This window comes from Echinops telfairi, unplaced genomic scaffold (genome assembly GCF_000313985.2).
Source record: "Echinops telfairi isolate 266 unplaced genomic scaffold, ASM31398v2 ScPeMD7_7409;HRSCAF=8447, whole genome shotgun sequence".
In the NCBI taxonomy this organism is placed as follows: domain Eukaryota; kingdom Metazoa; phylum Chordata; class Mammalia; order Afrosoricida; family Tenrecidae; genus Echinops; species Echinops telfairi.
The window spans coordinates 3,248,129-3,267,742 of NW_022111309.1; the positions used below are offsets into that span (position 1 = coordinate 3,248,129).

Consider the following 19,614-nt stretch of genomic DNA (forward strand, 5'->3'; position numbering starts at 1 on the left):
TTTTCTGTATTGATTTCCCTGAAGTTGTTAACAATTTACATTTTAGTTTTTTAAAAAACAAATCACGTCTGATAGCAGCATCAGTGTAATCATTTTATTAACAAAGGAACCCATGGGGTTCAAACAAGAGTACAAAATACCAATAGCCCCCACCTTGTGGGTTAAACTGGTACATTTTTAACAATAAAGATTTTTAAAGTGTTCATCGTTAACACAAACAAAACCCCTGCCTCTGTGTGTGTGTGTGTGTGTGCGCGCGCAAACAAAAACACAAAAAGTTAAGTTTTGTTCATGGAAGGCGTCCATGTGCCAAAATTTACAGGTTTTCACTTTTTAAATTTTTGCAGCTAAAAAAAGTCTAAGGTCACATTTTTGGGGTACATTGTAAGAGAACAATAGGGCAATAAGCAAGCAAATAACAAATGCTAAGTGCTTACTCTTCAGTCCCAAGTATTCTTTGTTCCACTGTAGAATTTTCTCCCTTTATATTTTCCTGCTTTTTAATGGTATTTCATGCAGTTTCGACCTATAGCAAAGGTTGGATATCCGTTCGATAAGCCAGGCTTTCTTAGCAGTGCTCTGAAGCTACCTCGTCAATGCCACTCAACTTTGAGGGTGGGTGGGGCTGCACGATTCCATGATACAGATGGCACACGACCCCAGAGGCGCTGTTCATCACACAAAGTGCTGAACACTCGTCTCCGAGCTGCGCGCTCTCCGGGTGCTCTTCCCTGTTTTCTGTGAAGGCGTTTGGGTGGCACGATGGTCACAGTGACGTGAACCCGTGTCCCTCGTGGGCAAACGCCTGGAGAAGGACCCCTGGAAGGATCACCGCCTGGCAGCACATTCCCCTCTGGCCTCGTGGGCTGTCCAGGAGGAGGCAGAGGCCACCCGGCGGCAGTGGTTTGGTTTGACGGGTTTGTCACTTTGTTTTGGCTTAAGGAGAAGGAAAGTGTCTATCTAATGGAAGACACGTAAACTACAACATAAAACAAAGTTAAAAATTAGCTGAAGCAATTCCTGTTTAAAGTAAAATTAAAACTGTTTAGACAACGCACAAGTACACATACCTTTAAAAAAGATACAAACAAGCAAACCCCCAAAAAGCAACAACAACAACAACAACAACAACAACAGCACGAAAGACTGAGTCATGGAGGACATTGTGACAACTTCAGCCCTAGAATCACTGGTGTGACAATTTTGCATTTTGATTTTTAAACAGTAGCTTAAATGTCAGAAGTGCTTACAAGGCTTACAGGATTATAGGTACGAGAGGCATGCCCGGAAGGATGGAAAGTATCTATTTGCCTAGTGTTTACTGAAAAATCCCTGATCGAGTGGCTAATGTTCAAACCAAAAATGCCGCTGTAGGAGAACTGATCTACCTTGCAGACATTCTGTGGAATGCAGAATGAGGAGCACCAAGTTCCCAGATCCAACCTGAGGCGGAGCCAAAGCACGAGTCTGAGCTACAGCATCACGGCCTCCCCGCCACCGTGCACTTAATGTCTACATCTGCTCGCGACTCTCCAAGCCAATGGACTGAAAGAAAGGCAAGTGACAATGTGACCATGCACCAAAGGGGAGGGGCGCACAGTAAAAACACTGCTTGGATTTTTAGCGGCATCACATTCAGCTGGTCTGAATATCCTGAGAAAAAATTTTAATAGTGCACCAAAACAAAAAATAAAATCACAGTTTAAATAGGATTACTACAGAACTGTAATGGTAACGTATAATAGTGTCTGCCATCCGTTCACTTATGTCTCTTGAAAGAAATCAAATTTGTGTCATATGTAATGGTATTTCCACACACTCCCCTGCCCACCCCTTTGATCCTGCGTTTATTTTGCAATACCATTATGTGTACATAGAGTTACTTCAATTTAATGCCAAAGTTACAGGTTTTCCCCTGGTCCACTTTCAGACTTAAGAATTGGTTAGATAGAACTGTTACTTCCAGTAGCAGAAATGCCACAGGAGAGTTATCAGGCCTATAGTTTCAAAAACATAGCTGAGAACCCCACTGGAGGTAGGTTGAAAAAAGGCCCCTTTTTTTTTGTCTGTAGGCATCAAGTGGTCTTGAAGATACCCACCTTTCCCACTCCTCTCTGTAATGTGCTTCTTGTGGAATGTGTAGGTAAGCTAGAAAGAAAATACCTGCTAAATGGTCACAGGGGATAAAAAGTAGAGCCTTCAACAAAATATGGGTTCTCAGCTAATCCCACCTTTCCCCTTTGAACAAGCCTTTCAAAGAACCCTTTCTTGGTTTTTTAATACCGTATACCCAATTTATAAACGCTAGTTTAAGAAATCATTGGAAGAGTGAAGACTATTACTTCATAGAGACCTCGGCCATTACCTTGAGGACATTTCTGGTCAAGGTTCCAGGAAGAAAGCACTGAGACCCTGGAACCCGAGGGTTACATTTCGAGCGTTCAGCAAGCCGCGGAGCCATGCTCTTAAGTCATGCACAGCCTGATGCGGCCGTCCTCGCCCCAGCCAAGACTTCTGATGAGCCCCTATTCTTTTAAAGTTCCATTCAGGAAATCTTTTTTACAGGTTTATGTGTGCAGTGCTTCCACCATATGCAAAGGTCATTTTCTCCTGGGTCAGCACAGGCACCACCCTCACCCTAACACGTACTCTGTTGTCACCGGCAAGACTTGCAGTCCACTCAGTGATTTACCACATCTTCACCGGTGACTGTAAGGGACCATCACATACATTTGTGGGATGAGCCTGTTTACCCATGGAAAGCGCATGCCTTCCTTACTTTCTCTTATCTTCCGTCTTGATATTTGTTTGTTCGTAAGCTAATCTTCTCTCCTTCTCCTTCAGAAAGGCAAGAGGAAACAACACTGTTCTATTTGACGGTGGTCACAGGACGAAGGAAACAGCCTGGGCTTCTTCTACATCACTAGGGTGTGGGTCAACCTGCAGCAAAAGAGCAGACGACTGTAGCATTCTGGGAAATGATCCTCGTTCCAATTTCTAATTATACCACATTTACAATCCCAGCCAGTTTCTTAGAGCTTGTTCTGAAGAAGTCCCAATAGGCCACTTAATGTCTCTGACTCTACAGTCCTAGAGCACTCTTTGAAGTCTATCCATCCATGGTGTGGTATGTGCAAGGCATACATCACAAGGTCAATACTGTAAAATGGGCTTGATGAATCAGGGACCATCTACCCCTGTCAAATGTTTATATGTATCCTCTAGGAATTATGAGTTAGCAACAGGCACTTTACTGAATGAAAACCAGCAAATGGTTATTTGCATGGAAACAGCACGATAAAAGTCTAATTTCCTTCTGCTAGTTTACCTCTGAATAAAGAGGTGGAGGCTGGAACTGGAATTCCTGTATGCAGGCAAACACAGGGCAGTGTGAGGCTTCTCCCTCACAACTGGGCAGCTGAGCGTAAGAAGGATTGTGTCTTGCGAATTCCTCCTCTGACACCACGTCTGCATAATTTGGTGGAGCTAGGAGAGAAATGGAGTTGAATCCAAGAAGTGCATTCAAAATTAGATTACTAGTCAAACCAAACTCACTGCCATCAAATCCATTCCAACTCCTGGTCGACCTGCCCCCGTGGGTTTGCGAGACTGACTCTTTGCAGGAGTAGAAAACTTCATCTTTCTCCCACGGGGCATGTTTTGAACTGTTCGCAACTTAGAACAATCATCTATTGAAGCCAAACGGTCAATAATTACTCTACAGCATAGGCTCTCAACCTTATTTCACCTATTGCTCCCTTAAAAAAAATTACTCAGCCCACCACCTGGCAATGAAAAACTTTGTATCCATAATCCAGGATAAAGAGCAGTTATCAGCTGTTACAAACCCACCACTCCCACCACCACCACCTCCAAGTTCCAGTGCCCCTCAAGGAGCGCTGTCACCGACTGCGGGAAACGTGCAAGGGGACCAGGACACCGAGAGAAGGGCGCCCAGAGGGAATGCCTCAGAATGTGTGGGTGATGTCCCATAAAACTGTTTACACACAGCCAACCCCCACCGGGATATTGATAGGAACTGCATTATTACTGTTTGCTGTTTATGTCAATAAAATTATTTTCTTAAATTAAAAAAATATTTTAAAAAAATTTAAAAAATATTTAAACCCTGTGAAAAATGTAACAAATGTCTCTGAACATTTTGTACTAATTTTTAAATAGGACCTTAACTTTCTGGGTAGTCTTTCACTGAAAACAATAAACTAAATATTTTTTAAAATCTTATTAACTATATTGTTTTTAAACTCTTATTAAAATATATGCTAAGTATTAAGCTGAAACTATTACATGTTTTTACCTCCAATCAGCACGCTCTTGCATCTATGCCAACAATAAAACTTTAATGTTGTTGTTTGTTAACATCAAACTGATTGCTGCTTGTGGCAACCTCATAGACACTTGTTTTACAAAACTGCTGTCAACAAGTAAATTCCATCCTTCTGAGATACGTATTTGCATACATAAGTAAGTCCCATTGAAATGTGGCCTGAGAGAATGCATTAACACTATGATCTTGTTTGGGCAAGCTTACATCACTGTAGTACTTCAAGGCAGATCAGGAAATGTGAATTATATTTCTGGACTGCCATGAACAGCTTGTACCGTATTAAAATCTTAAGGTCCCTTCAGAAATACTATTTTAAGATTATTTATAAGTAATACAAATCATCATTAGAGTACCAGCAGTAATTAACATGTGAGCACTTACTAAGTAACTTCTTACCCAGGTAACTCGCTACCTCTAGTTAATTCTGACACACAGTGACCCCGTATCTATCAGAGGAGACCTGTGCTCCGTAGGGCTTTTAGGCTGTGCTCTTTTGGAAAGAGATTGCTGGGTTTCATCTGGGCACCTCCAGGTGATTTGAATTGCCAAGCTTTCAATTAGTAGTCTACCATTTAACCCTCTGTGCTACTCAGAGAGTCCAGTAATTGACATTTGCCCGATTATCAAGTAACTTCTTAGGTAGACTACATGTGCAATTTCACTACGAAATAACTCCCAAGCAACTTACCTTCAGGCCGTTCTGGTAGGGTCAGTGCCAACCAGCTCATATCCACACTAAGCTGGTTGGCAACACTGGAGTTTCTGCTGCCAAAACCATTGTATGGGACCGTGCCAATCACTAATGGCAACTCCAGCATCAGATTTTTAGTACCAGGAATGCCAACGTACACCTAATATGGCAAAGAAAGCAAAAAGACACATAAAAGTTAAATATCATGGTAGATAATTCAACATTTATTTTTCCACAGATAATTCAACAATTTACTTCTCCACCTGCCATGCCCTCGGTGGACTTGGGCTGGCAGGACACCTTAAAGAGCAAGCAAACTGGAGAGCTCTGTGCCCAGGAACTGCAGCCTTAACACACTTCCCTGTCTGCTGCAAGTCTTCCTAAATGTGTGCCAGGGTTCCAACACCTACAGGAGCGCTGGTGGAGTAGCGGTTATGTGTTGGGCTGCGATCGGCATGCTCGACCGTTTGAAACCCTGAGCAGCTCCTCTCAGGAGAAAGACTGGTTCTACTCCGGTAAACAGTTACAGTCTTGGAAACCCACAGGAAGTCAGTATGAGTCAGCACTGACTCAGTAACAGTGAGTTTTAGAGCTGATGAACCTAACTCATAACAACCCAACCCTGAGGGGCAGAGGGGAATTGCCCCTTCGAGTTTGCTAGGCTGTAATCGTTGTGGGAGCAGAGCATCAGGTCTTCTGTTTAACGGGAAGTTAAGAATATATCTTCAATATAACAAGCTAAAAGTATATGATTTTTTATGGTATTTAATTAAATGGAGGGATAGTTTTGACAGGAAAAAAAGGGCACTCTTCACATATTCAATAACTTGGTATACGGTGATCTAAAATGCTATAATTGAGGGATTCACTGAACACATACATCCACAGTAACATGGTACTGGCTATTATTCAATTTTACTTGCTTTTAATTTCAGGGAGCCCTGTGCTTACAGCTAGGGAATAGTCCACTCGGATAATGCAGCAATCCAGGATGGAGGGGGTAACAGGTGGGATCTCCAAGATCATGCCATTCCACGTGTCTGTGAAGCCAGGAGTGATGAAGTTTCCTCGGATCTTGATGACCATGTGACGGACAGTCTTTGTTTTCCCACTCCCCAAGTACGTCTGCGTTTGAAAAAGGGCAGCTTTGGGAACAACAAGATCAGAAGAATAGTTCTCTATCTCTGCATAGATTGGAATAGCTTCTCCTGAAAATAGAACAAGAACACGGTGGATGCACAAACCTTTCAACATTGTCACCACAGCAGGATCCTGCCAGAACCAATTAAATGTGAAAGGCCCGTCACTACTTGGCAGACTGAGCAGCACCGACGGAAGACACTGCTCTCTCACTGTGGCCTTCCTTCCTGCGCTCATGTTCCCACAGTAGTCATCATCCTGAAGGTATGTAAATAGCTCGTATCTACAGACACCATGACGTACTGACAAGTGATTTAGCATTAGGTTAAGTGTAAAAGATCATTACCAAAGCGAAGCCAAACTTACTGATGCCTACCGTCAAGGCGATTCTGACTCATAGGACAGAGTGTGACCGCCCATGGGGTTGCCAAGGCCATGGTCTTTAGAAAAGCAGATCGGCCTCTTATTGCTTCTTAAGAGCGGCTGGTGGGTCCAACCTGCTGACCATTAGCATCTAAACCACTGTCCCATCAGAGCTCATGTAACCAATTCATTTACTCAGATTCTGTCCAACATGAAAACAGTCTTTGCCTACATGACATTAATAATATTAAGGTGAGCTTTATGATAAAAGGGAGTTTTATGATATAATACAATCCCAACTCCACTTTCATGTGCAGCAATCCAAGCCTGGAATTGGACTAATTACGCATGGTAATTCCACTCTCAATCTGAGGGCTAATGACGGTTGAATGGTCTACATCCCAGTTCCATCTCCGTGCTTAGGTCAAACCAGCATAGAATCAGAATGTCTGCAGTATGTTCTTATCACATTAGCTTTCTTCTTAGTGGCCTGCATAGGCATATTCCTCTCCAACAGTAAAATAAAATGCTGGAATTTTCCTACGCTTCATATAACAGGATTAAAATTAGGAATACTAGGAATTTTATTGAGACTAATTAATGCATTAAAATAATTAAATATCAATTACTGATATAAAAACAAAATGTTATTATTCATGTTTTAAACACTATATACAAGACATGCTCTTTAAATAACTTGGCATTTAGTTAATGCAATAAATTATTTTCCCACTTGGCCTTGCAAGCACTGACTTACCATTACAGTATCCCTTTCTCTCAATTTTGGCACTCAGGGAGACTGGGCCCGAAGTGAAAATCCAACAGCCAACCATTTTTTCTTGAGTTTTCAATACAGGCGTCTTGAGAATATCAAAGAATAAAATTTCCTTTATTAAACTAGTCTATAGAGCATCCATAGAACTTAACGTCATGCTATTCTTTGCAGATGAAATACCTACTAAAGGACAAAGCAATTTTTCTTACCTATATTTAACATATTGAATAAAATACTTACAAAAATACAAGGTATTAAAAGTGACCCCTCTTTTAGAAAATTAAAATGAATTTATAGATCTAAATTAGCATAATGTCATGACCTCTTTTACCCTGTAGTCATTACATACCTGGGAAATGATAAAACATTCCTTAAGAGTCCAAAGCGGTATTAGTATTTACTAACATGTCAGAACTACCCCCTTTTTATTTTATGGTTTTACATGTAGGTCAGGTAAAAGGAGAAATGGAATAAAAATCCATAACTATAGAGAACTATTATATTTGTTTTGGAACCACTGTTTTCTCTTTATGCGCCGTCAGCAAACAACCCATTTTTTTCTTCAAAATTCACCATATGACAGAAACTTCAAGAGCTTTTCGTTGCCATGGGGTTTAGATTCTGGGACTAGCAGTGCACAACAGGCACAGAGCACAGTGCTGAGCACAGCCGTCTACCGAGTCTAGCATCAAAATATAGGGCCCCGGATTGAAAATGCCCCATTTGTAAGCCCTGCAAGCCAAATACTCAGAATGCCTTACAATATGTCTGGTCTCTTTCTAAAACAGAGATCGTCCTTTTAGCACAACTAATGTCCCTTTACATCATCTTCTCCCACTATAAACAGCTGAGAGAGTGACCCTCCGCATTCTACGCAGCCTATACACTGACAGACACTCTGCATCGCCAATTTCCCAGACTGGCCGCAGGCGGAGACCAGGGTCTCTGGGGCTGGCTGTTTATGATCTCAGCGACCAGGGACCACGCAAGCCAGAGCACCAACCAGGGTGTGTTCCTCTCTCTTTGAAATCTAGAAATGAACTTGGACGTAAATTCTGTTGTTGTGATTGGAGATTGAGTGAAACAACTTGCAATCCTGGCTTTTTCTTTGTTTCTGAGAGTGCTGGGCAGAAGACAGACCCCCCAGTGCTAAACACCATCCTTGCCGCGGCAGTGTCATGACGGAAAGCTTAAATCATCTCAGTGGTTTCTATGAAAGGAAGTTTTATTCACATTTAAATGAAGACCCATTAGGTCCTAGCAGCTATCGTGAAAGTACAAGGTATAATTTTATATTATTTTGATAATATGGGTTTAGATAAAAGCATCTCGCTCATTAGCGCCCATCTTGCCTATTCTGTTGTTACTTATAGCCTGATCTTTCTTATCAGCCTACAGTATTTCTGGTGATTACTACAAGTTCAATGCTTTAATGTGGCCAAATCTGTCACAAGGAAATGCGAAGTGAAAGGGCCGCCCGCGGCAGCTGCATGCACTTACTGCATGCTAGAAAATGACATGCAGAATGGAAGGGCCCGCAGCATAATGGCCTGGGCCTCAATCACAGGCTGAGCGTGATTAATACTCTCCCGTAATTACTGTTCCTCAACCTGCTATTACTGAAGAGTGGGGAACGCCACAGCCCTAGGAAGACAGTGCGCTGGTAAAAGGAACTACTCTCTGTGTGTGCATTATTGTGATTAAGCCTTATTAATGCATTTCAAGTCTATGTAACTTTTTGGCAAAAGAAGCCCCGAACAGCAGGGACATAATCAATAGTATTAACACACACAATTTGTCATTTGCCCAACCTACTATCATATACTTACAGTGAATGCCTATGGGTTACAAGACGGCATTTTCTAAGCCACCAGAGAGACAGCCAGAACCACCAGTGAACTGGCCAAATGTGGGAACTGCCGTTGGAGGGACGGAGAAAGAGGCAGTGAACTTACCAGTAGTGCTGGGGTGTTGATGTCAACATGACTAACCACCTGGAGTTCCCGCTCCACACTCTGATCCGGGACCTTGGGTCGTTCCAAAACCGCCTTTACGCAGTACTGAATGCTCCCATATTTCCCAGTGAATGAGGTTACCAAAGGTCTGAAACCAACCAAAAACATTTATCTACAAGCTGAATTTTCAGGTAGACACAAAAAGGAAGAGACTGTAAGATGTTGGTTTGGGTTGAGAAAAAGATTAGATCTATTCAGTCTTTTTAGTGGGGCCTTGGGATAAACGTACACCCCTATAAACCTGTATGGACATCCTGCACGGAAGTAAACAGCAAAGAGCAGTTTCACTTACTCAGTTGGAAGCTGAAAGCTAAATGGAAATTCATGTTTTCCAGGCGGCAGTAAAATGGCGCCTTCACCTAGAAGAGAGGACACATTTTCTTTAACTGTAGCTAGTATTAAATCAAGAAGGTTCATCATTTATAACAGATTTAAAACAAGGTTTTTCTGGTTGTAAGATCCTCCAAATGTTCATTAAGTAGGGGTTTAGAGAATTAAAATTTGAATCCAGTGTGACTAAACTTAATTTCCAGGTACACTTGTATATTTTTGGCCTCCTGAAAGAATCAGACCACATTCTTTGGGCAGCGATGGAAAGGAGGTAAAATGCCTAGCTGGTGGCAGCATTAACACTGGTGTAACTAAAACAGGCAAAGCAACAGGGCAAGTTATTAAATTCATGTCTTCACATTCGAGCTCCAGTAATTAACACCGCATTTCTGAGGTGCACTTAGGGCATAGAGAGGGCTTTGCCAAGTTCATCTTCCGTTCATCTCCTGCAGGGGCTTACTCCTGACGGTGAGAAACCTAAGCCCTGGGACCTCTGGTGAGTATGCGCAGACCACCTGTACAATCAAGCCCAGAGCGGACTCTGGCTCCAATCAGTGGTGTCAGTAGGAAGCAGGAAGTGAGGGCCAGGACAGGTGACACTCCTAGAGGACTACCACCAATATAGCTGTGTATAAAGTTTGTGTGCAGTGTTTCATCAGAAATTACTTTTAAAATAAACACCTCTCTGTAGTTTGTTACCAAGGGGCCCTGGACGCGTAGTGGGTTACTGATTGGGCTGCTGACTGCAAGGTCAGCGATTTTAACCTAACAGCCGATCCTAGGGAGAAAGGTGAAACCATGTGCTATAATGGGCTCAGGCAGACGAACTCTTGTGATGGCACAGGGCTGCGTAGTGCTGTGGGTCAGAACCAAGTCAATGGAGCCTGTAAAGATGTATCGTCTCGGAGACCCAAGGAGTCGTTCTATCCAGCCTTATAGGGTGCTTTGCGTCTGAACCAACTCAGTGGTCAGGCTGGGTTTTAGTTCTAACAACAAGAAATGTGTTTGAGCAAACCCAGCTTATATGTATACACGGCCCTAAAGGTCAAAAATCAATGGTTTCCAAGCCTTGATTACACTCCAGGGTGCCTGGTGGCACAGTGGTTAACCAAGTGCTGTTAACCTATCAGCTGCCTCTGCGGCCTCTGCGTTCATACAGATTACAGCCATGGAGACCCTCGGGGCAGTCCGATCTGTGCTCTTGCCTGTCTGTGTTGGAATTGACTAGCAGGCAGTAGGTTAGATTTGGTCTAATACATTCTAGTCAGAGCTGTTATTTCCCAACAGCAATGACGCTTCAATCACACGATGTTGTCTGCATGCGCTACAAGCATGTGGTATTCGTGTTGTTCCTGGTGTTTTTAGTTACTGACTTTGTCAAGTTTTCTTGTGTTTTAGCTACAGCATTATGGTACTTAGTATTTATGAATTTCTATCAGTAACTTTTTTGAAAATAAAGTAGTAATTAAAGGCAAAGGAGGAGAAAAATTGTAAAAGGGTTCTGCTCAGTTACTAATAATGTTGTCGCTAATTCTGTACTTCAATATAGATTTTATGAAACAATTTTGTTGTTAAACTCACTGTCAGTGAGTTGATTCCAAACCACAGTACTCACATAATCTAGGATATAGGATATATGACATTGAGACAATTTACTACTACATTTATCCAATATTTTTATGACTCAATTGATGCAAAGTAGCACTAAAGGTCTGCATGGAATACTACAGAGAGGAGGCCATGAGAACACCGTGGTGATGGCCGGCTCCAAGAGTCGGTCAGGGGCTCCCGGGAGGCACTTCGAAGCGGATTTTATGTTCACGGGTTCAACCTCAGAATCAAATTCCTCTTCATGGTTGGGGTATGTACGTGAAGGGTAGGACAAACGGAGCACATTCTTTGAGATTTGCCTGGTCATCTGATATTAAAGTGAGCTTTTTGATCTTCTGTATTCATTGAAGACTTTTTGTTTTATGAAGGGGATGAAATTACTGAAATATATATAGTTATATATATAAAATTATATTTATATAAAAACAAACATATAAATGTATTCTATAAACATATTTATATATAACATATAGATTTATTATATATAAATATATAATAAATATAAAATATAAGTATATATTTAGCACCTCAATCTTTTACTTAAAAAAAAAAAAAAGGCTCAAATTATGAGCCCAGTAAGTCTTCTAAATCAATCTCAGGGAGAAAACACTGGCAGGTGACTTGGAGCGCAGTGCGTCGTTGACCGGGTGGGAGAGCATGGGAAAGGACAGTGACAGAGTGATCAGGTGTGTTCCGGAGCTGTCCCGTGAGCCACAGAACTCCTGCAAGAGCACACCATTCCTGGAGCAAGGGAAGCTTCTCGAGTCACATGAAGGACTCAGGGCAATGCCAATGGTTCCAAGACGGCTGGGTAAGGTTCTAGTTTTTAAGCATAGGGATGCAGATTTCATTTCTGCGTTCAAATAACGAGTGCTTTGCTGTCAGCCAATGTGGACAGAAAGCGACCCATGTGTCTCCTTAACCCGACCAGTGGAAGGGAAGGAGGCCTACTGGTCATGACCATGGGGGCAAGAGCCCAGAACACCCACATGGGGACCATGCTAGACAAGAGGCAGAAAACAGCAAGTTATCAAGATACCTAAAGAGGATGAGTTGAAATCGTCTCTTGCAGAGAAAATGAATCACCACAGGGATTATAACATTTAGTGAAACTTCCAGTCATCTTAAAACATAAAAGGAACTATTGAGGAAGTTGTTAAACATGAGTTGCTCCCAGAGAAGTCTCCGAAGAAAGGCCTGATGACTGCTTCCCAAACTCCAGCTACCGGAAACCCGATGGGGCAGTTCTACTCTGAACGTTTGGGGCTACCTACCCAGAGCCAGAGTCAATTTGATGTTAGCTGGGTTTTACACTACTGTTGAATCAAATCTTTCTTTCCTTGTATTCCTATTAGAAGGCTCACAACCTGAACTACAAGCCCATTTCTGCGTCTGTTCTCAGAGCCTTTTGCGGGCAGGCCCAGAGGTCTACAGGTCTGGTTCCTTCACTGAGTGACCTCAGAGCCAAGGGTCTGTGTAAGTCGTGACCACTGCCGAGGCAGAGACCAGGGCTGAAGAGTACGATGCTGATGGATGAGCAAGAAGTGCAGTCAGCTCTCCTATCCTCTCTTTTCTTTCCACCAGTTTCCTCTAGAAAAATATGAAGAGAATCAAGCACAATGGCAGCAAACCATTGGGTTACGAGTGATACCAAACAATTACTTGGGGAGATATTTTGAGAATAAATCCCAAATTACCCTTGCAAGCATTCTGCAATTCCCCAAATCTTTTCACTTGTTGGAAATGAAGCCAGATTTTTTAATTAAGTGGCCCTGTGAATGCATGACTACCCCACGTTGCTGACTTCTTCCAAGCTCATAGTTCGTTGTTGATGGGGACTTTCTAGTTAATTTTGACACGTGACAACCCCATGTGGCCAAGTAGCATTGCCACACGGGTGTTCCAGGCCCTGGTGGCACAGGGGTTAAGCACTCAACAATGAACCAAAAGGTTCAGTGGTTTGAATTCGTCAGCCACTCTCTAGGAGAAAGATGTGAGAGCCTGCCTCCATAAAGACTGGAAAGTTATAGGGCAATTCGACTCTGTCCCACAGGGTCACTCTGAATTGGAACCAACTGCAGTGAGCAATCTTCACAGAGCATGCCACCAGGTCTCTCTCCCACTGAGCTGCTGGGGGGAACTGAACCACCATCCTTTTGGTTAGCAGTCCAGTGCTTCACCTTTTGGCTATCAGTCGTCCTTATAAACATGATGGTAACCTTTTTTTCCTCAATGAAATCAGCTAAAACAGACTATCAGTTTAAAGTAAAATTACGTTTTTCTTTTTAATGATAGACTCTAAGGTTAGTTAAAGATTTTCACACTATGGAAAAATGAGACTTGTGTACTAAAAACTACCTGATTCTGCAGATTTTGTCCAGGAAATTTTCACAGCAAATCTCAGATTCACTTGTTTATGTTCATCTTAAATCTACTTACTCAGTATTACAGGCCCAAAGATAAAGAGAATCCCAAACCCCAGGCAAATAAACCATTCTCCATTCCATGGCTCTTGACTCTAGTCAGGCATGGTGACGTATACACTGTCTGTCCCTAGTGGGGAGGGATATGTGGGCGGAACCTAAAAACTCTACTGATGAAAAGGTAGGTAAGAGCTGTCACCTTCTGTCTCCAAATCCGTTTTCCCTCTTAAATTCTGAGATTACGTGAGGGCTACCGTATGGCCAGCCTCCTTCTCCACTGTACCGTTTCCCTGAAAGTAAAACATTCCCCGAAAATAAGACCTACTTACAGTTTTGCCTCTCGCTGAACTATAAGGCATCCCCCCCAAAATAAGGCCCCCCGAAGCTACTGTAACTCTGGACTCTGGACCGTAGCGCCGCCTCGCAGCTCACTGTTGGCCGCAGCACGGCCGGAGCAGACAGGACGTGCGAGGTCTCTTTTAATAAAACAATAAACAATACATGTGAACCGTATTCTTCTTCATGGAACAATAAGACATCCCCTGAAAATAAGACCTAGCGCATCTTTGGGAGCAAAAATTAATATAAGACACTGTCTTATTTTGGGGGAAACAGGGTAGGAAGGAAAAACTATACTGCTGATTTTGTAGACAGCAGAGCAAATGAACAAAAAGTACCTTTCACTCCTCAAGGGGTGGAGGGTGTAGACAGCAGAGCAAATGAACAAAAAGTACCTTTCACTCCTCAAGGGGTGGAGGGTGTATATCATTAGATCATGATACACATTATAGAAGAAAACTACTGAAACATAAAGGTAACTGCTTAGCAGACTAAAAGAAGTCCAAGACTGGTTTTCAGTCATCATTCCGGTATTTGGGTGATTCATGGCATCACTTTTCACCCACAGCATTCACTAAACCCGCTTGGAGTGAGTTCTCAAGTTTTCCCATGTCTACAATAGACTTCACAAGAGTGATCTCTACCCCGGGAACTATAGCCCTGTCCAGAAGTCATTGTCTTTAATGGATTACTGGGGGGGCGGGGGCGGGAGGGGGGATGCTAAGGAAACACAAGGAAGTCATGGAAAATGAAAGTCAAAGAAGGTAAGGCCCAGGTGGTGTGTTAGTAAACTGTCTCAGAAGAGTTAGGCTGCCCATGTCGAGATGCGCTTCCTTTGAATCCACTCCTCAGGAACCACATCCCTCTTCCCAACATTTGTTTTGTCCACTCCTGAGGAACAAAGGCTGCGTGTTTGAGACCAGGATGAGAGCAACACCTGGGCACCAGGGGATGGAACCTCATAGACTCTCTTCCACTCTCCATCCCTTGTGCCAGATGGGAGATCCCTTGCCCTCATGCTGCCCACTAGAGTCCCATGGGAGTGGCCTACTCTTTCCAAGGCCCTAGGAGGCGCGGATTCCAGGATTCCAGGTGCTGGTCAGGCCTCAGTGAGGGGGCGCACCTAGCCCCCCACCCCACCAGCCTCAGGGTGGTTGTGAGCTGGGGGCACAGGCACTGCCACCCGCCCCACCGGGAGTCCATTTGCAGGTGGGGCCGACTCTGCCAGGGAGCCACACTGGTTCCACCTGGCAGGCACCCCGCCGGTGCAGCCCCTCCCCCGGGCGGCCCCCCTCCCAGACGGGGAGCCGAGGCTCACCGGCCCGGGGCTGGAGCAGGCGCAGACGCAGGTTCAGGTACTCCACCTCCGAGGCGGCGGCCGGGGCGGGCGCGAGGACCGAGCCGGCCAGGCCCCAGGCGGTGGTGGCGCGGCCCCGGGCCTCCAGGCGCAGGGCGCGCAGGGTCACCGGCTCCGCGGCCTCCAGCTGCACGTGCCCGGCCACCGTCTCGCCGCTCGAGTAGTAGCCTTTGCGCTCCTCGTCCAGCACCAGACCCAGGCTCTTCACGCGGCCATTGGCGACCAAGGCCGCCGCGGAGCCTGCCTCGCCCCCCATCGCGCCCGGAGACCAGGGCCCCCCGAGGGCAGGCGGCAGCGGCCCGGAGCCGAGGTTGCCTGGTAAGTAGCGTCGCTGTCACGGCCCCCGCCGCACGCAGAGGGCCGCCAAGGCCGTTGGGCTGTCCACCTAGAATACCAACGGGCGTCGTGGAGCCTGTCGCTTTAACAAACCCAGCCAGCACGAGAAAGGGGCTGGGACAGCCCGCCCTCGACGCGCACCCATAGGTTGGCGCTGAGCGCTGAGCCCGACTGATTGGCTAGGAATGGCTACTGAGGCATTTCATTGGCGCCCCCGCGCGGAGGCTGGAGCAGGACTGTACTGCGTGATCAGTGAGTGCTGACCAATGGGAGCATGCGGGCGTGCACGTGCACAGAGAGCTTATTGGCTGGGGCAAGGCACTGTCCCGGGGCTTGGACGAATTGCGTGGCAGTGCGCACATGTGGACAGACGGTGGGAAACAATATCTGTCAGGGAGGGGGCAGAGCAGGCTGTCCCCAGTTCAGTGCTTGTCCGTGGTTCCTATGGCTACACCCGGGGGGCGGAGCTTCTAGCATCTTGAAGCTCTTTGCCTGATGAACTTGGTTTATGCTGGATTCTAAAAGTTGTGAGGGGAAATGACCTGATTTAATTATGAGCGTTACAGTGCTGTAAAGGGAATAGGTGGCCTGGAAAATGGACCTCAGGAATATTTCTCTGACGTTTTGGGGCTGGAGGCATAGGAACTTCAATGGACCAGCTGGAATCTGTTAAGACTCCAGGCTCCTGAACCCCGCCTTTCCCAGGTGGGTTGTGGCCCGGATTCACAATTGCCCACAAGGATCCGAGCAGCAGACAGGAAGAATGAAGAAAGACTGTGGTTCTAGAACTGGCCCTGCCCTTAAGGCATTCTGCACTGGGTGCAAAAGCCTCTTCACGCTGGGAATGACTAATCATGACTAATAATGTCCTGAGCTGGGTTGTATCAGAGCAACATCTATCCCCCAAGTTTCAGCCCCACCCAGAAGGATGGCCTGACTTCAGTCTGTCCAGAAACATTTCCAGTTGCCCTGATGCGTTGTTCACACACCTACAACTTCTACCCGCCCTTTTTCTTACTTAATCCTCAATGCTTCTTAGTTTGAAATCTCTTTGACCATTTAGCATAGCTGTCAATTTCTGGTCATTTCCTAATGTCTTTAAATTCCTTATTAATCAGAATTCCAACTTTGTGAGTTATTATCAGTCGGGTGTGCTGAATAGCTGCCAAGGTAATAGCTGCATAAGAACCAGTACTCATTATATTAGTCTATACATTTATCTTGTTTCCGCCTAGACATTTTTATTAAGTAAATTTAATTTGTGTTTACACATATCTAGATCTTAATTTGGGGGCTGCACATATCAAGTCAAAAGTGTTGCTACAAAATCATAGAAACATTTGTTAAACAGAAGTATTAAGATGTGACACTATTGTTTCTCAATAGATACTCCACCCACGGATTTGCACCGCAGCTAGAGATGAATACTAAAATTGTGTTTTAGAGCTCTTCCCTGAAGGGTTCGTGCTCTTCAATCTAAGCCACATCAAAATTACAGTGTATGCATCCTCACGGCATTCAAATTGTGTTCCTTTTCAATGTTCTTGGAGTTCCAGGGGGTAAATTCAGGCCTGGTTAAGTGGAGGGGGTGAGGTTTCCGAAGGAAATTCTCAAAGGCAGCCCTTGCTAGCCTCAAGGAACGAACAGGTGCATTCTCATGAGGAGAAAAAAGAGCATCAGCACTATTACCCTGTCCTTTTTATCACCAATACAATTATCAGATTAAAAAAATCTTCATAATACAACCTCATGACCATCCTCTGTCCTTAGAGAAATTTTATTAAGATTCCACAGTCACCATAACCTTCTGCATAGTCCTCTGCCTTGAATTTAACAGGTTCAAGTATGTCCCTTACCTTAGAAACCAGTTTGTTTGTTTAGCTTTAAAAAAATAATTTTACTGGGGGCTCTTACAGCTCTTATAACAATCCATACATCAGTTGTTGCAAGCACATATGTACATGTTGCCATCATCATTTTCAAAACATTTTCTTTCTACCTGAGCCCTTGGGATCATCTCCTCTTTTTTTTCCTCCCCGCCCCCCCTTGATAAATTATAAATTATCATTATAAATTATATTATAATAAATAATAAATATTATTTATTAATATTATGTTCATATCTTACACTGACCGCTGCCTCCCTTCCCAAACATTTCTGCTGTTCTTCCCCTTTGGGGGGGGGGTGTTATAGGTCAGTCATCTTGATAGGTTCCCCCTTTTCTCCACCCCCACCCCCACCTTTCCCCTACCCTCCATATTGCTACTCACATTTCTCTTCCTGAAGGGTTTGTCTGTCCTGGTCTCTGTGTTAAGAGCTCTTGTCTGTACCACTACGTATGTCAGGTCTAGCTGGATTTGTAAGGTAGAGCTGGGGTCATGATACTGGGGGTGAGGAAGCCTCAAGGAACCAGAGGAATATTGTGTACATCATCGGACCTATACTGCACCCTGGCTGATTCGTCCCTTCTGTTTGACCCTTGTGTGAGAAGATATTCAGTTGTCTATAAATGGGTTTGGGGTCTCCATTCCAACCTCCCTTATTCTCAACAATATGATTATTTGTTTTGGGTCTTCTGATGCCTGTTAACCTGGTCCTGTCAATCACACAGGTTGGCGTGCTTCTTCCATGTGGGCTTATTGCTTCTCTGCTAGATGACCACTTGCTTAACTTCAGGCCTTTAAGACCCTAGACACTATATCTTGTAATAGTTGGGCACCACCAGCTTTCTTCACCACATTTGTTTATGCACCCATTTTGTCTTCAGTGATTGTATCAGGAGGGTGAGCATCATAGAATGCAGGTTACTAGACAAAGTGTTCTTGCATTAAGGGGCGGGCTTGAGTAGAAGCCCAAAGTCCATCCACATGCCATATAAATATATGTCAATAGGCCAATGCCTCCATTTTTATGAATTAATACATATGAACACAACTGTGTTTCTACCTCTATCAGTGGCTTTGCTTCCTAGATCTTTCTTCTGTACCCTTTTACCTTCCTCTTGCCCCCCCCCCATGCCCCCCCGCCCCATCACACCCACCCTTCATTTGTCTTTCAATAATTCCTCTCAGCTAGATTACTGTTGCTCCAACACCACCAGGGCCCCTCTGGCCCCCTTGCCATTGATTTTAATTCCCTAGTTGTTCTGCTGTCCATGACACTGTTTGGTCACCACCCCCGTCCCCTCCCCATGTTCCCTGGAACCATTGGTCCCATGGCTTTCTCCTCGGGCCTGCTTCCCATGGCTATTTATATAATCAGACAAAGCAGCAAGAATGGAGACAAAGCAAAAGATAGAAGGGGAGAAATAAAAAAGAGAGAAAGAAAAAAAATCCATACATAATTCAATACCTCTGCTCTGACCTTTGAGACCATCTCCCCGCTGGCCCTAGGGAACCCTGGGTACTTCCCCTCCTGGCCTGAAGTCTCCTTGGGGGTCTCCTCAGAGGCTCCATGGCTTTGCTCCCATTGCTGATCTGTGATGCTCCCTTCTTGCTTCTCCCCACTGGGGGGAGTTCAGACTGGGCTCACTCCCCACAGTGTGTCCCCTGTATTGTCCTCTGTTGCAGTGTGCTCTAGTGAAGGGACATTGTGTTTTTTGGTTTTGTTTTGTTTTTCATATTTTGATCATTTTATTTAGTAAAGTTTCTATGATTTTGAAGTAATACATCTTGACTTATCTTTGTATATCTTTACAATGCTGTTATGCCATTCATGAGCATCTTATTATTTATTTGAGTTTTCTTTTTTTTTAATCGTTTTATTAGGGGCTCATACGACTCTTATCACAATCCATACATACATAAATTGTGTAAAGCACATTTGTACATTCATTGCCCTCGTCATTCTCAAAACATTTTCTCTCCACTTAAGCCCCCGGCATCA

At 44.2% G+C, this 19,614-nt stretch overlaps 1 protein-coding gene across 1 annotated transcript; it reads right to left on the reverse strand.

Annotated features, from left to right (window-relative positions):
- Window positions 1-80: 80 nt before the first annotated feature.
- ARRDC4 (arrestin domain containing 4) lies at window positions 81-15,764 on the reverse strand. The gene is made up of 8 exons (XM_004709856.2): window positions 15,354-15,764; window positions 9,625-9,691; window positions 9,273-9,420; window positions 7,300-7,402; window positions 5,991-6,247; window positions 5,037-5,199; window positions 3,329-3,486; window positions 81-2,940 (listed from the first exon to the last, which is right to left on the reverse strand). Exons 1-8 carry the CDS (start codon window positions 15,646-15,648, stop codon window positions 2,884-2,886), a joined length of 1,248 nt encoding a protein of 415 aa, XP_004709913.1. The 5' UTR covers window positions 15,649-15,764; the 3' UTR covers window positions 81-2,883.
- Between the last annotated feature and the right edge of the window lie 3,850 nt (window positions 15,765-19,614).

What these genes read in the sequence shown, in the direction of transcription:
- ARRDC4 (XM_004709856.2), bottom strand. Translation starts at nt 15,648, where the DNA reads ATGGGGGGCGAGGCAGGCTCCGCGGCGGCCTTGGTCGCCAATGGCCGC. An exon ending in CCTGCTCCAGCCCCGGGCCG is followed by an intron (nt 9,692 to 15,353) that starts GTGAGCCTCGGC and finishes CCTCTCTTCTAG; the next exon opens with GTGAAGGCGCCATTTTACTG. An exon ending in TCAACACCCCAGCACTACTG is followed by an intron (nt 7,403 to 9,272) that starts GTAAGTTCACTG and finishes GATATTCTCAAG; the next exon opens with ACGCCTGTATTGAAAACTCA.